Consider the following 15,234-nt stretch of genomic DNA (forward strand, 5'->3'; position numbering starts at 1 on the left):
AAATTAAAAAAATATGACAAAGAAAAAAGGTAATTGCTATCAGGAGTAGATGATGGAAATATTACAATGGGGAATCTGCTAGGAAAGACATCTAAGAAAGTACACAATCTTCTAATTAATTACTTCAGGGCAACAGGAATAATGGAGAGAATTTAATTAGTATTAGTAGTATTATTATTTTTATTATTGTTAATACTTATTAATTTTATTATATTGTTTATTTTATTTCTTTATTTATTTCTTTATTTTATTATTATAATTTGTATTTTATTGTTTCTGCTTATCTCCTGCTCCACACTGCAGTAGTCCAGCAGGTGGCGGTAATGCACCTATAAGCTGGTTTACCAACCGCCAATAAACACCAAAGAAGAAGAAGAAGAGAAACATCATGGCGACGGAGGAGAGAAGTCGGAGCGGAGTCTCCGGTAAAACATCTAAAAAAGGTTAGTTTACATTAAAATATGTTCTTTATTATCAATATTAAGTTCTTCTGAATATGTTTAAAGCCTAACAGTCGCCATGAAGGAGTTTAAGCATGTTTTAATGGTATTTTACACAGGTATATTGTGAAGTTGGCAGGTTTCCACAGATACAGTGACTATACTCTATCTATACCATACTATATCTATATCATACTATATCTATATCATACTGTATCTATATCATACTATATCTATATCATACTGTATCTATATCATACTATATCTATATCATACTGTATCTATATCATACTGTATCTATATCATACTGTATCTATATCATACTATATCTATATCATACTGTATCTATATCATACTGTATCTATATCATACTATATCTATACCATACTATATCTATATCACACTATCTATATCATACTGTATCTATATCATACTGTATCTATATCATACTATATCTATATCATACTATATCTATATCATACTCTATCTATACCATACTATATCTATATCATACTCTATCTATACCATACTATATCTATATCATACTATATCTATATCATACTATATCTATATCACACTGTATCTATATCATACTGTATCTATATCATACTATATCTATATCATACTGTATCTATATCATACTCTATCTATACCATACTATATCTATATCATACTATATCTATATCATACTCTATCTATACCATACTATATCTATATCATACTATATCTATATCATACTATATCTATATCATACTCTATCTATACCATACTATATCTATATCATACTATATCTATATCATACTATATCTATATCACACTGTATCTATATCATACTATATCTATATCATACTGTATCTATATCATACTGTATCTATATCACACTGTATCTATATCATACTCTATCTATACCATACTATATCTATATCATACTATATCTATACCATACTGTATCTATATCATACTGTATCTATATCATACTATATCTATACCATACTATATCTATATCATACTATATCTATACCATACTCTATCTATATCATTCTATATCATACTATATCTATATCATACTGTATCTATATCACACTGTATCTATATCATACTCTATCTATACCATACTATATCTATATCATACTATATCTATATCATACTGTATCTATATCATACTATATCTATACCATACTATATCTATATCATACTATATCTATATCATACTGTATCTATATCATACTATATCTATACCATACTATATCTATATCATACTATATACCATACTGTATCTATACCATACTATATCTATATCATACTATATCTATATCATACTGTATCTATATCACACTGTATCTATATCATACTCTATCTATACCATACTATATCTATATCATACTATATCTATACCATACTATATCTATATCATACTATATCTATACCATACTCTATCTATATCATACTATATCTATATCATACTGTATCTATATCACACTGTATCTATATCATACTCTATCTATACCATACTATATCTATACCATACTATATCTATACCATACTATATCTATATCATACTATATCTATACCATACTGTATCTATATCATACTATATCTATACCATACTGTATCTATATCATACTATATCTATATCATACTGTATCTATATCACACTGTATCTATATCATACTCTATCTATACCATACTATATCTATACCATACTATATCTATATCATACTATATCTATATCATACTATATCTATACCATACTATATCTATACCATACTATATCTATACCATACTATATCTATATCATACTATATATCATACTGTATCTATATCACACTGTATCTATATCATACTCTATCTATACCATACTATATCTATACCATACTATATCTATATCATACTATATCTATATCATACTCTATCTATACCATACTATATCTATACCATACTATATCTATATCATACTATATCTATACCATACTATATCTATACCATACTATATCTATATCATACTATATCTATATCATACTGTATCTATATCATACTATATCTATACCATACTGTATCTATACCATACTATATCTATACCATACTGTATCTATATCATACTATATCTATACCATACTGTATCTATATCATACTATATCTATATCACACTGTATCTATATCACACTGTATATCATACTGTATCTATATCATACTTTATCTATATCACACTGTATCTATATCATACTATATACTATACTGTATCTATATCACACTGTATCTATATCACACTGTATCTATATCATACTGTATCTATACCACACTGTATCTATATCACACTGTATCTATATCACACTGTATCTATATCACACTGTATCTATATCATACTATATCTATATCACACTGTATCTATATCACACTGTATCTATATCATACTGTATCTATACCACACTGTATCTATATCACACTGTATCTATATCATACTATATCTATATCACACTGTATCTATATCACACTGTATCTATATCATACTGTATCTACATCATACTGTATCTATATCATACTTTATCTATATCACACTGTATCTATATCATACTATATCTATATTATACTGTATCTATATCACACTGTATCTATATCATACTGTATCTATATCACACTATATCTATATCACTGTATCTATATCATACTGTATCTATACCACACTGTATCTATATCATACTGTATCTATATCACACTGTATCTATATCATACTCTATCTATATCATAGTGTATCTATATCATACTGTATCTCTATCACACTGTATCTATATCACACTGTATCTATATCATACTGTATCTATACCACACTGTATCTATATCACACTGTATCTATATCATACTATATCTATATCATACTGTATCTATATCATACTATATCTATATCATACTGTATCTATATCACACTGTATCTATATCATACTGTATCTATATCACACTGTATCTATATCATACTGTATCTCTATCACACTATCTATATCATACTGTATCTCTATCACACTGTATCTATATCACACTGTATCTATATCATACTATATCTATATCATACTGTATCTATATCATACTGTATCTCTATCACACTGTATCTATATCACACTGTATCTATATCATACTGTATCTATATCATACTATATCTATATCATACTGTATCTATATCACACTGTATCTATATCATACTGTATCTGTATCTTCAGTGGGAAACATTTAACAGTCATATTACAGTCTTTTTAATCCTGTAACTATGTTTGTGTGGCAGATGGGAAAGGCGTCAAAGAACCGACTGCTGAAGAAGAAGCGAGAAGGTGTGAAAAAAGGCTTATTTTGACTGGATGACATTCCTGTTACTTGACTTTACTATTTTTATTTATTTTTCATTTTGTTTTTCCTTTATTTTGTTTTACTCAGACATTTACATAAACATACTTAATTAGATACAAACATGAAGTGAACCAACTTTTCCACTTTTTACAATTAAATTATAGAAAACACAGATAGAACATGGGGTGTTTTCATGTGAAATAAGATAAAATAATTCATAATAATAATTACAAATAATTACATTTAGAAAAAAAAGAAAAATTAAACAAAAGAAGGGCGTTTTTTGGGGAAATATACTTTTTGCACTCCTTCCAAATTTCCTCAAATTTAGTTTCTTGAAGCCTCATTGAGAAAGTAATTCTTTCCATTACAAATATTTCATGATTTACATCATACCAGTTCTCCAATGATGGGGTAATCTGGTTTAAGCCATTTCTTAGTAATTGCTTTTCTAGCAGCTACACTCAATATTCCAAATAAGTATTTTCTTTTAATATTTGTAGATGTTGAAAGTAGAAGACCAAACAGGAGTTCGTCCCACTTAAAAACTATGTTTGTACCAAATATAGTAACTAATTCTGTGTAAATCTTAGGCCAAAAAGAATTTACTTTTGGACAGTGATAGTGGTTAGATACCTGGGAGCCACAGTTCCTCCAGCAGCTGGAAGAGCCTGAATGATGAGACTTCTGAGCAGGTGTAATAAAAAATCTACTAACAGTCTTCCAGCCAAACGCTCTCCATAAGGTTGAGCTCGATATCTTCCATTGAAATTCACAATATTGTAACCAAACTTCTTCTGGAATGCAGCTATTAGTTTTGCGTTCCCATTTTTGTTTCACGTAAGTGGTTCTTGCTATTTCAGCATCCTGAAGTCCTCTATATATTCTTGAAATTACTTTAAGCCCCAAATCTGTTTTATAGGCACTTATATAAAAACTTCAATATGTTGTTTTCGAATGCTTTGTGACTCTCTAACATAGAACTGTTTTGACTTTATTATTATTAATAATAACAACAATAGTAACAAGACTTCTAATGTGTGTGTTTACCATCTTGTGTCAGGAGGGAGATAGTGATGGAGAAGTTAAGGGAGAAGTTGGACCTGGAGCAGATAGCCCTGAAGGTGGTGGAGCGTCTCCTGGAGGACAGTGTGGCTGAAGACTTCCTGGTTGACTGTGTATGTATCACCTGAGTTCACTTTAGCAGCAGACCAGCAGAAGCCTCAGCTCACAGTTCACCCCTAAAGTGTCTTAACATCAGCTAGACATGGCACAAGCTTTGAAATTGTCCATGGATTGAAGTCTTGGGAGAGTTATGCCTACGTCAGGGGTCAGCAACCTTTACTATCAAAAGAACCATTTTAGGCAAAACAACAAAAAAAAATCTGTCTGGAGCCGCAAAACATTTGAGCATTGTGATGAAGGTTACACAGTTTATAGTCTAAGTATATAGTATATAAGTCTAATGCAGTGAGGGCCAACGAGACAATGTACTACGGAGTATTAGGGTCACATAGAGGGGAAAAAAATTACGTAATAAAACGAGAATAAAGTCATAATATTACGAGAATAAAGTCAAAACTTAGAAAAGAAAATAACACGTAAAATTACTACTTTATAATATTATAACTTTAATCTCGGAATCTCAGATTTATTTTTTTCCTCAATGTGGCCCTAATACTTTTTTTTCAGTTCACATGTCAACCGTTTATCGAGACTAACTTATATTAAGGATCATTTACTTGTCAGCCTACAAGTAATTTCCCCTGTCACATACTGATATGTAAGGTTTTTTTGCTCAATCAGTGACAGGCATTTCAAGATAAATATTTGTTGCGTCATGGTGGAAGGCAGTAAATTATCACATCTTAGGCTTTTTACCCCTCTTGGGGAATAGGCTGTCGACAAGTCTTCTCCACCCATCTCTATCCTGGGCCTTTCTCTCCAGCTGGTTCCAGGTGTAGCCTGTTCTTTTTGTGTCTGCGTCGAGGTCTCGGCGCCAGGTGTTAAAATGATCACATTTGCTATGTTTTAATTGACCAAGCATTAGAATACCATTAAAACAAATACGCTCAGATTCTTATTTTCTCCTTTCCTCACAGGCGAGGTTTATCGTTCCTGCTAATTACAAAGATACTGTGGAGGAGAGATTCATTGCTAAACTGTGTGGTTATCCCATATGTTCAAAAAAACTGGGCAAGGTAAGATCATCCTTTTTTGCACAGTCTTTACACTCCTATACAAGTAATAAACGTCATTGTGTCGCTTTTGTTTTATGCTTCTAATCTGACCCTGTGCTTCTGTTCGTTTTATAGATCCCAACTCAAAAGTTTAAAATTTCTACTAAAACCAATAAGGTGTACGACATCACGGAGCGCAAGGTAAGAGCTGCTATGTGGTGATTTTTAATAATAAATATTTTATACATTTGTTTTTGAAGAAACAGTGAAAATAAAGATTATTTTTGTGTCTCTCTTGTGATTAGTGTTATTGTAGTAACTTCTGCTACAAAGCTTCCAGAGAGTTTGAGCTACAAATCTCGAATACACCTCTTTGGCTCAGGCAGCATGAGAGGTATGTGTGCTGTTCCCGTCTCTGTCCTAAATCACAACTATGAACTGATCATTGAATATTATAATCTTCTACATATTAAGACTGTGTGTTTACTTTCTTTCTCACTGACAGTCCTCCAGAAATTATATTAATGAAGAAAGGAAATGGGTACGTAATGAATATTGTTAATACTAACATATTAGATATCTATTTTTAGAGCTGATTCAACCATCTAATGGATATATTTAAAAAATGTAGGTGTTTAGTGTCTTAAATGTAATACAGGTTTTATAATAGACGGACTAATTCAGTGGATCCCATGTGTTTCCAGCGGGAGTTCTGGTGAGGAGGTGAGACTGTTGGAGAGGCGTCTCGAAGAGGACGACGTCGAGAACCCGGAGGACCCTCACAGCTCTCAGCAGGGTTCTGCTGCAGCCGGCCTCGGCCACAGTGAAAGCAGCGACACTGAACAGGAGCAGGACTTTGTCTCCAGCGTGGTTTCCCAGCGGCAGGGACCCAGGGTGCACTGGGGCGACCTGCCTAAACGCACAGATGGAGACACGAAAGGGGATCGAGGGAAGATGGAGAGGCGAAAGAAACAGAGGAGAGATGGAGGTGAAAAGGAGGCTGAGGGTCGTCAAAGTCGGGGCGCAGAGAGCGAGGGGAAAATGAGAGAAGATGAGAATCAACAGGAGTCACTTCCTTGTGAAACAGAAGTTGGAACTGACGCTGAAAAGAGGCTGCACGCATTCAACACAGACAAACCTAACGGAGAGCAGGCGCCAGAGGAGAAAGGCCTGCCATGCGAATCCAGCCTGGAAGAGGCTACAGCTAAGCTGAATTTGTACAATTTATCTGAGACAGTCACTCACTCTGCTCCGCCGCCTGTTGACTCAACAGCCACACAAGCAGAACACACACATCTACTCACTTCTCCACCATGTGAAGACTCAAACAGCTCGACAGAAAGCAAACTCTCTTCAACCTCGATCAACACGAATCAGGACGGCCACGACGCGGCATCGACTAGCCAGCCGGGCCTCAACATCACCCAGGTGGGTATGAGCAAGAGAGGGGCAGCGGGGCTACGAGATCTACTCAAGAACCACACTGCTGGAGCAAAACCTGACTCCTTTCGGCTGAATCTCCTCGAGTGCCTGAGAAGAACGTTGAAGGACTGGAGCACCGACGAGACCCTGAAGTTCCTGTATGGTGTCGAACATTCACTCAGCTCGCCTTTCACTGATGTTAAAGAAGAAAAAGAGGTGGAGGAGCTGGATGAAGACGACTTTGAGGATGAGGTGACCGATGAGGATGCAGAAGGGGTCGATGCCGGGGTGCAGAAGCAACCGTCTGCCGCAGCTCCAGACTACCGGACGCTGCAGCAGGAGACTCAGCAGCTGGACCTGAGAATCAGGGAGTTTTATAAGGGGACCTGGATTCTACCTGAGGAGGTAGAGGAGCCGCAGGGAAACAAGGTGAGTGAGGAAAAAAGAGGAGGGTTGTGAATGAAGGGCCTTGTTGTAAGAGTCAATGGCCACATGGAGGCACTATAAAGGAAATATATTGTGTAAACAGATGTGATTGGGACGGTTGTAAGTGTGTGTATGTACTGAGGTTTGCTCTCCAACACTCACACATCTCGTCTGATCTCCCACCAGGTGACAGTCCAGGACCAGAGCACAAAGGACCCAGCTCTGCCGCTCGTTGACTCTCACGCTCAGCACCTCATCCAGAAAAGAATCACAGTGGAGAAGCTCACCAGCTGGTGTGTGTGTGTGTGTGTGTCTCTTTCAGCTGTGTGCTTTACCTGAGCGTGCTTATTAACATGTGTTGGCAAACTGTTATCAAGCTGCTGGACTCTGGTCGTGTCATGCTGTTACAGGACTATGTATTGGTTTTATGAACACTACACGGATATACTTAAATTCACACGCTCAGTATTTATTGTATCCTTTACAATTATATTCTAGCTCCCCTTAACAGCACAAATGTATTGGCAGTAAAAATTATATTTTTTCTGTTGTAGTTGTCTCTCTTTGTCCCTGATGTTTTTGTCTCTGTGTCGTGTTGCAGCCTCAGAAACATCGTCGGTCCTCTGCGTCTCACCATGAGCGACGTCTCCACTGACCTGAACAACCTGGTCAAGACATTCAGGTCAGTGCAGCAGACACACACAGATACACACTCTTCTCTGCAGGTCTGCTTGCATAAGGTCACACAGTTTCAAACACACACTTTCTTTGTGGTCTGATAATTTTAGCGCACTGACGAGGCCTAAAATGTGTCACAAAATTGTCTTTTTAACTGTAATTTTAACGTCTTGAGAAGACAAAAAACACTGTGTTGACAGGGCATCACGTTTCACATCAACACATTTAAAGGTACAGTACTAGAGACAATATTCTGCATGCAACATAATGACAACATTTCTGCACTGTGTAGAGACATCCTGTTATATTCATGGCATGGGGATGTACCCCAACCTTATAGCTGCAAATTTGTAAGGTACACCTGTGCTTTCTGAAGTTATTTGGGGATTCTGTCATGTCCCTAACACAACATATTGCACATATAGGCTTTATTCTTATTGCAACATTTTGCCCACTGAAACTCATGCATCATTGAGATGTATATACAGTTTATTTCTCCAGAGTGAGTATTGTTTTTTCTTGAGAAAACAAATCTGCCATCCAGTGTGATCTGTGAACTCTCTGCAAGCAGCAACAAAAACATCCATCTTCCCAAAATCAGTGTAATATTCTCAGAGAAATTAGAGCGTTAAACTTGTAATTAACAAACAGATTTTATTTACATTCCACAACATTGTTGGAAGAGTTGATGAAGACCTCTGGTGCCTCCTACAGGAAGGCATGAACAACAACAGGAGTGTTATATCAACCCTCTATGGATGTTTTTTTATGTCATAGCAGGACAAGCGCAGCTGAAGTTAATAACATTAATTATGTCTTTATTCTGAGGAAAAAGATAAGAACGTTGGAAATATCAACATTTTCGTCAGACATATTATAAAATTACCAAGAAAAACTATATACGACTAAAATTACAATATATTCACTTATTATGCACTAAAAAATTTACTTCCATGTCCTCCGCCTTTTCTCACAATGTCAACAAACACGTCACAACTCGAGAACTCTGAGCTTTCAGAAGCTTACAAGTCCGTGAATACGACATGAGGGGTGCGTTTATATGGACTCTTCTCGTAAACACGACCCCATTCGAAGGCACCATAATAAGACAAAATAAGGGAAAACACTTGTGTGGTGGACCAAGGTCTTTAATTTGTGCCCTTTGTTATTGTGTGTGTTTTTAATCGGAACATTATAACATTTTAACGTGGCATTTGTTACATAATAGAAATGTAATAAATATTTTTCTTGCCCAGTAATAGTCAGTATAGCGGTTTAATAAAAAATCCTTAAAACTTGCACCAGAATTGACCATTTCCTGCCATAGAAGAACTCTGTGCTCCCATTGGCTGGTTGGGATGTTTTCAACAGGAGTGCTATTAAATCACTGTGTGGTGAGTAAGTAACACCTCCAGAGTCCTGCTTCCAGGAATTCTCTTTTCTGCTGTCAGAGGCCCCGCTGACAAGAGGCTCAAACCAAAGGCTGTACACAGCGCTGTCACAGAGACATACATCACTGCTCTATTACGGGCGGTGTTTGTGGCGGTCGGGCCGGCCTTGTGCACGTTTTGTTTTCCCAGTTTACTTATCGGCAGAATCAGGTGATTTTTGACACCTGCCTATGGAGACTGTTGCTCCTACCTAGAGTTATGTGTATGTTCACATATGTTCTGTGGTTAGATTGATCTGCAACACAAATAAACTGTAAGTTATGACTGACCTGTTGCTCACTCTGTTTTTTTCTTAACACCACAGGTTCACCAACACAAACATCATCCACAAAACTCCAGAGTGGACCCTCTTAGCCGTCGTGCTTCTCCATCTGTAAGTTTACGGAGTGTGTGTCTGTATGTGAATGTGTTACTTCAGGGGTAAGAGGATGCACCCTGACAGCTGGACGGTCTGCTCCTTAGTTGTAGAGGAGAGTACGGCTGCAACTAACAATTATTTTCATTGTTGATTAACTATTTTCTCGATTAACCAATCAGTTGTTTGGTCTAGAAAATGTCAGAAAATGTCAATCAGTGTTTCCCAAAGCCCGAGATGACGTGCTCAAATGTTTTGTTTTGTCCACAACTCAAAGATATTCAGTTTACTGTCATAGAGGAGTAAAGAAACCAGAAAATATTCACATTTAAGAAGCTGGAATCAGAGAATTTAGACTTTTTTTTTCTTAAAAAATTACTCAAACCAATTAATCAATTATCAAAATAGTTGACGATTAATGTAATAGTCGACAACTAATCGATTTAATCAATTAATTGTTCCAGCTCTAGAGGAGAGTAAGTGAAAGAGAATAAAGATATGAAATCAAGGCCCATCATTTCCCAGGAAATACACCCAGTCAGCAAACTGGGAACCACTGTTCTTCACCGCCTGGGCGTTTGCGTGTGTGTGTGTGAATACATAAACAAAGTATGTTTTTTTTACATCAGTTTGAGGTTATAAAGTAGTGATATAAATGAAGCTGACATAAACAGCAGATAGATAGATTAGATATCTATCCAATATATATTTTCTTTTAATTTTTAAAGAAGAAAGACTTGATCGGGTGAAAAACATTTTTACATATTGGAACTAAAGCTGACATTATATTAATGTTATGCTAAAATCTGCTGTTGCATTAACAGATTAATGCTCAAATAAAAATCAAAGCTTCTGTTCTTCATTCAAAGAAGAAAACAAGTCCCAACTGTGACTCGGATTCACTTTCAGCCTAAAGCTTCATGTTGCTTTTGACAGGACGCTATACGGGGTGGCATTATTTTATCCCGTGCCATATGGTCTCTGCGTGTGTGTATGTGTGTGTGTGTTGCTGGCAGTTCATGGACAGATCCGTGCTGCTCCCGCCTAAGTACACACGGACGCCTCATGGCCTTATCTCCACCTGATTGCCCCTCTCTCTCTAGATCCGTGATCCAGGACAGAAGAGCACACACAAACAGCCCTGTTACACTTTCAAGTTAAACACACACACAGAGTTCCTCTGTATATATTTAAGCAAAATTAGCACTTAAAATTGACCCGTCTGGGAAAACTTTCACCTGGTGCCCGGCTGACTCAGATTTATGACTCCCCTCAGAGGCCCTGAGGTCAGTTTGCATCAGTATCATAACTTACATTGTGAGCTCTCTCGAACTTAACAAAAGAATACAGCATGTGTTGTGCAGCTTGAGTTATAAATCTATAACTCTTAAAGCAAGGGAGCCCTGTGACTTGCAAACTCTTTCCTCACATAAAAATGATTAGGTTGCAAAAGCGATATTGATTTAGAGTTTTACAGCTAAATCTCTGAAAAGTAGGGGTAGTTTAGGTTGTATGAAATATCTCTGGTTAGAGTCAAATAGATTTGACATCTTACAGCTCAGTAATCTTTTGAGTTGTGATAAAACATTTTCCGGAAAAAGAGACAAGATGTGCGTTATCTGTGCGCTGTGGTTCTGACCTGATTGTAGGTGATGTTGAGAGATAAATGTTTAAAACCACTGATTTTATCTAACTGATGAACAGCTTCATAACCTGTATTTCTTACATACTGTGAATGGTTACATGACGAGCCACGCGACGGCTTATCATCGTGACAGCTTTTATTTTATCCGTCTTTGCTAATCGGCCCTTCTTCCAGGAACGTTTCTCCTCTTTGTCACATGTCCCACTGGCACTCTATGATTTCATTAGTTCCCATTTAACTTCAAGCGTCTCCGTCCTTCCATTCCTCCATCATGAATAATTTGGTGGTGCTGCCTCATCTATATCTGCTTGCGTGGCAGCTGTGGAGCTGGTCTGGCCTCTTATTGTTCAGGCCGGCTGAATAATGGATAACCCCCCCTGCAACACTAGACCCTGGGGTGAACCGGAGATTAACCAGCAGTGCACCTCCACACAGGTAGACGGGACAGGCAGAGGGGGAGGGACGGAGGAGGGACGGGGGGTTAGAGAGGTGACGGGGATCAGGTGGAAGGTTGCAAAGAGTGGATTTAGAGCCGGAGCTAAACACTCTTTGGTCTGTGCTGATTTGATAGATTATGACACAGTTTCTGTACAGATTCCACGTTACTGCAGGCGTGATGACGCTCAGATGCCAGTTTATTAGGCACACCTAGCTAAGATTGAAAATAGATCAGGTTTTTACATGAAGTTTAGATCTTACTGGATGATTTGGGTCATCCTGGAGTGTGTTTGCATGCCAACAAGTAGTCGATTAGTCGACTAACTGGTCGTTTTGGTCTCAGTCGACCAAGATTTCTTTTAGTCAATTAGTTATTTTTATGCTTTTTTTCATCCTGAATGACTTATTTCTAAGAAACTTATGAGCATATCTCTGGTAAACACAAGATTTAAAGTGGTGCTTTTGTGTGATTCTTTGTGGAGAAACTCAATTTTACACTTCTGTCGATTAAATCAACTAATCGATTAGTCGACAAAATCGCACCACTGTTAGTCGACAGAGGATTTCTTTGGTCGAAGACATCTCTAGCCACAGGTTTCCTGGTTTTGATCTTTTTTTTGGAGTATCCTGGTTGCACATTAATATCATACCCTGGTTTCAGAAACCTGGATATTCCAGCTGGAGTACTCCACTACTACCAGGATACTGTGACATGTTAACACCTTATTCTCTGTTCATAGAGAAATAAGAGGCTGAGACGTTCAGGAATCAAGACACGACTGGCAATCAGAAACATGGACACTGTTATGATCCTGTGTACAGAGCGATGAATAACCAGGTTTCTCATGTTCCATGATGTAAACGTCATATCCTGAATAAGATTCAAAACCGGTATGTGCATGTAAACACATGTAAGCAGTGAGCAGAGGTTTATTTAATCGATTAATTGATTAGTTGTCAACTATTAAATTAGTTGCCAACTATTTTGATAATCAATTAATCGGTTTGAGTCATTTTTTAAGAAAAAAAGACAAGATTCTCTGATTCCAGCTTCTTAAATGTGAATATTTTCTGGTTTCTTTACTCCTCTATGACAGTAAACTGAATATCTTTGAGTTGTGGACAAAACAAGACATTTGAAGACGTCATCTTGGGCTTTGGGTTACAGGAATGAGTAACAACGATAACCTGGGGTCAGCGTGTGTGTAATACTTGTGTATACTTTCGTGTTTCAGGTTGTCGGCGGTGTCTCCGGTGGTGCGAGAAGCCTTTGAGACGCCGGCATCAGCCAAGTATTTGAACTCACTGATGGAGGAGCTCGGCCTGCAGGAGCTGGACCTTCTGAACTTGGTCCGGCTGTTTAAAACCCCGGCACCCTGACACACACACACAACCAGACATGGACATATGAATAATAAATTTACGCTCAGGATCACTGACTGAATGATATATATATATATATATCAATATAATGTTTGTTTTCCACAAATAAAGTTGGTTGTAATAACTTTTGAAAGAAAAGCTCATTTTATCGTGTGTGTTTAATCCTTATCTAGAATACAGGAGTGGAGTCTACAGCGGTAGTGGAGTGTATCGAAGTACATTTATTCCAGTACTGTACTGTATAGTAAAATGTGAGGTACTTTCTTCTCATGCCACCTTCTACTTCTACTCCACTACAATTCAGAAGGAAATATTAAGTACTTATTAATTCAATACAATCATTTGACAGTTTATTACTTTACAAATGAAGATTGTTTCACACAAAACAAACAAGTAGCTAATAAAATACAATGTGTTGTTATAAATTAACCAAAACTAACCATAGGTATATACAAGTACAGCTGAAATGATTAGTCAATTGGAAAATATTTTGATAATCGTTTCATGCAAAAATGCAGCGCAAAACATTTCATGGTTCCAGCTTCTCAAATGTGAAGATTTGCCTTTTTTTTTCCTTTTAATCATTTTAATTTATTTGTAATCATTTTGAGGTTTGGACAAGACAATGTATTGTGAAAATGTCAGCTTGGGTTCTGGGTAATTGTGACGACATTTCTCCCTATTTTCTGAATTTTTACAAATAAAAAAAAATCAATCAATTAATGGAGAAAATACTCAGCAGATTAATTCATAATGAAAATAATCATTAGTTAAAGTCCTATGTAAAAAGTTCAAAGTGAGCTCCATCAACTGCAACAGTAAAATCCAGGTTTTACATGAATGCAGGAGTAATAACAATCGAATGGTATAACAGTCACAGGGGGCATTTTGCTACATTGTGTATTTTTACATTTAATATTATACTACTGTACTACTTTAGTACCTTTTTTCTGATTATACTTGCATTCTTTTACATAAGTAAAGTATCTGAATACTTCCTCAACAGCTGGTCTGCAGGCTGTTTTACATTACTGTACACAATCTGTGATAAGATGTGTGCAAATCAGATCCTTGGAAGTTTTTCGAGCTGGTGGATGTTTAACCTCCGCGGGGCCAAATAAATAAATCACACCCAGCTTTTCCCAGTGAAAACGACATGTGGACACGCTGCTTATTGAGCCTCTGCTGTCATAAAAGTGACGCTATTTCTCTCCAGACTTCCTTCACATGGAGCTTTATGGCACCATAATGTCATTTGTTATATGGGTATGTTAACAATGCGTCTGGAGATATTTGGTTTTGACCAGCTGGCGCACGCAGCATCGTTTTTCTAGATAAAACTTTGAGCTGTTGTGAAGATTGGAGACGTGATTGGTGGCATGAAGGGTTCAACTCAGCTTCTCGTTTTTCCACAACGTACCTGCTGCCATCAGTGGACTGATGGATTTAAAAAAAAAAAAAAAAAATTTAAATGTGGATTAAA

General features: G+C 36.6%; 1 protein-coding gene across 1 annotated transcript; it reads left to right on the forward strand.

Annotated features, from left to right (window-relative positions):
- The first annotated feature begins 314 nt into the window (after positions 1-314).
- rpap2 (RNA polymerase II associated protein 2) lies at positions 315-13,889 on the forward strand. Its single transcript, XM_074650772.1, has 12 exons — positions 315-443; positions 3,712-3,757; positions 4,837-4,951; positions 5,876-5,974; positions 6,089-6,154; positions 6,259-6,347; positions 6,459-6,494; positions 6,658-7,804; positions 7,988-8,094; positions 8,403-8,483; positions 10,235-10,303; positions 13,604-13,889. Exons 1-12 carry the CDS (start codon positions 389-391, stop codon positions 13,746-13,748), a joined length of 2,055 nt encoding a protein of 684 aa, XP_074506873.1. The 5' UTR covers positions 315-388; the 3' UTR covers positions 13,749-13,889.
- The last annotated feature ends 1,345 nt before the right edge of the window (positions 13,890-15,234 follow it).

This window comes from Sebastes fasciatus, chromosome 11, assembly GCF_043250625.1.
Source record: "Sebastes fasciatus isolate fSebFas1 chromosome 11, fSebFas1.pri, whole genome shotgun sequence".
Lineage (NCBI taxonomy): Eukaryota > Metazoa > Chordata > Actinopteri > Perciformes > Sebastidae > Sebastes > Sebastes fasciatus.

Bases quoted from the DNA above. Each gene is read 5' to 3' on its own strand.
- rpap2 (XM_074650772.1), top strand. From the start codon at position 389: ATGGCGACGGAGGAGAGAAGTCGGAGCGGAGTCTCCGGTAAAACATCT. The intron at 4,952-5,875 runs GTATGTATCACC...CTTTCCTCACAG, and splicing joins AAGACTTCCTGGTTGACTGT to GCGAGGTTTATCGTTCCTGC. The intron at 10,304-13,603 runs GTAAGTTTACGG...TTCGTGTTTCAG, and splicing joins GCCGTCGTGCTTCTCCATCT to GTTGTCGGCGGTGTCTCCGG.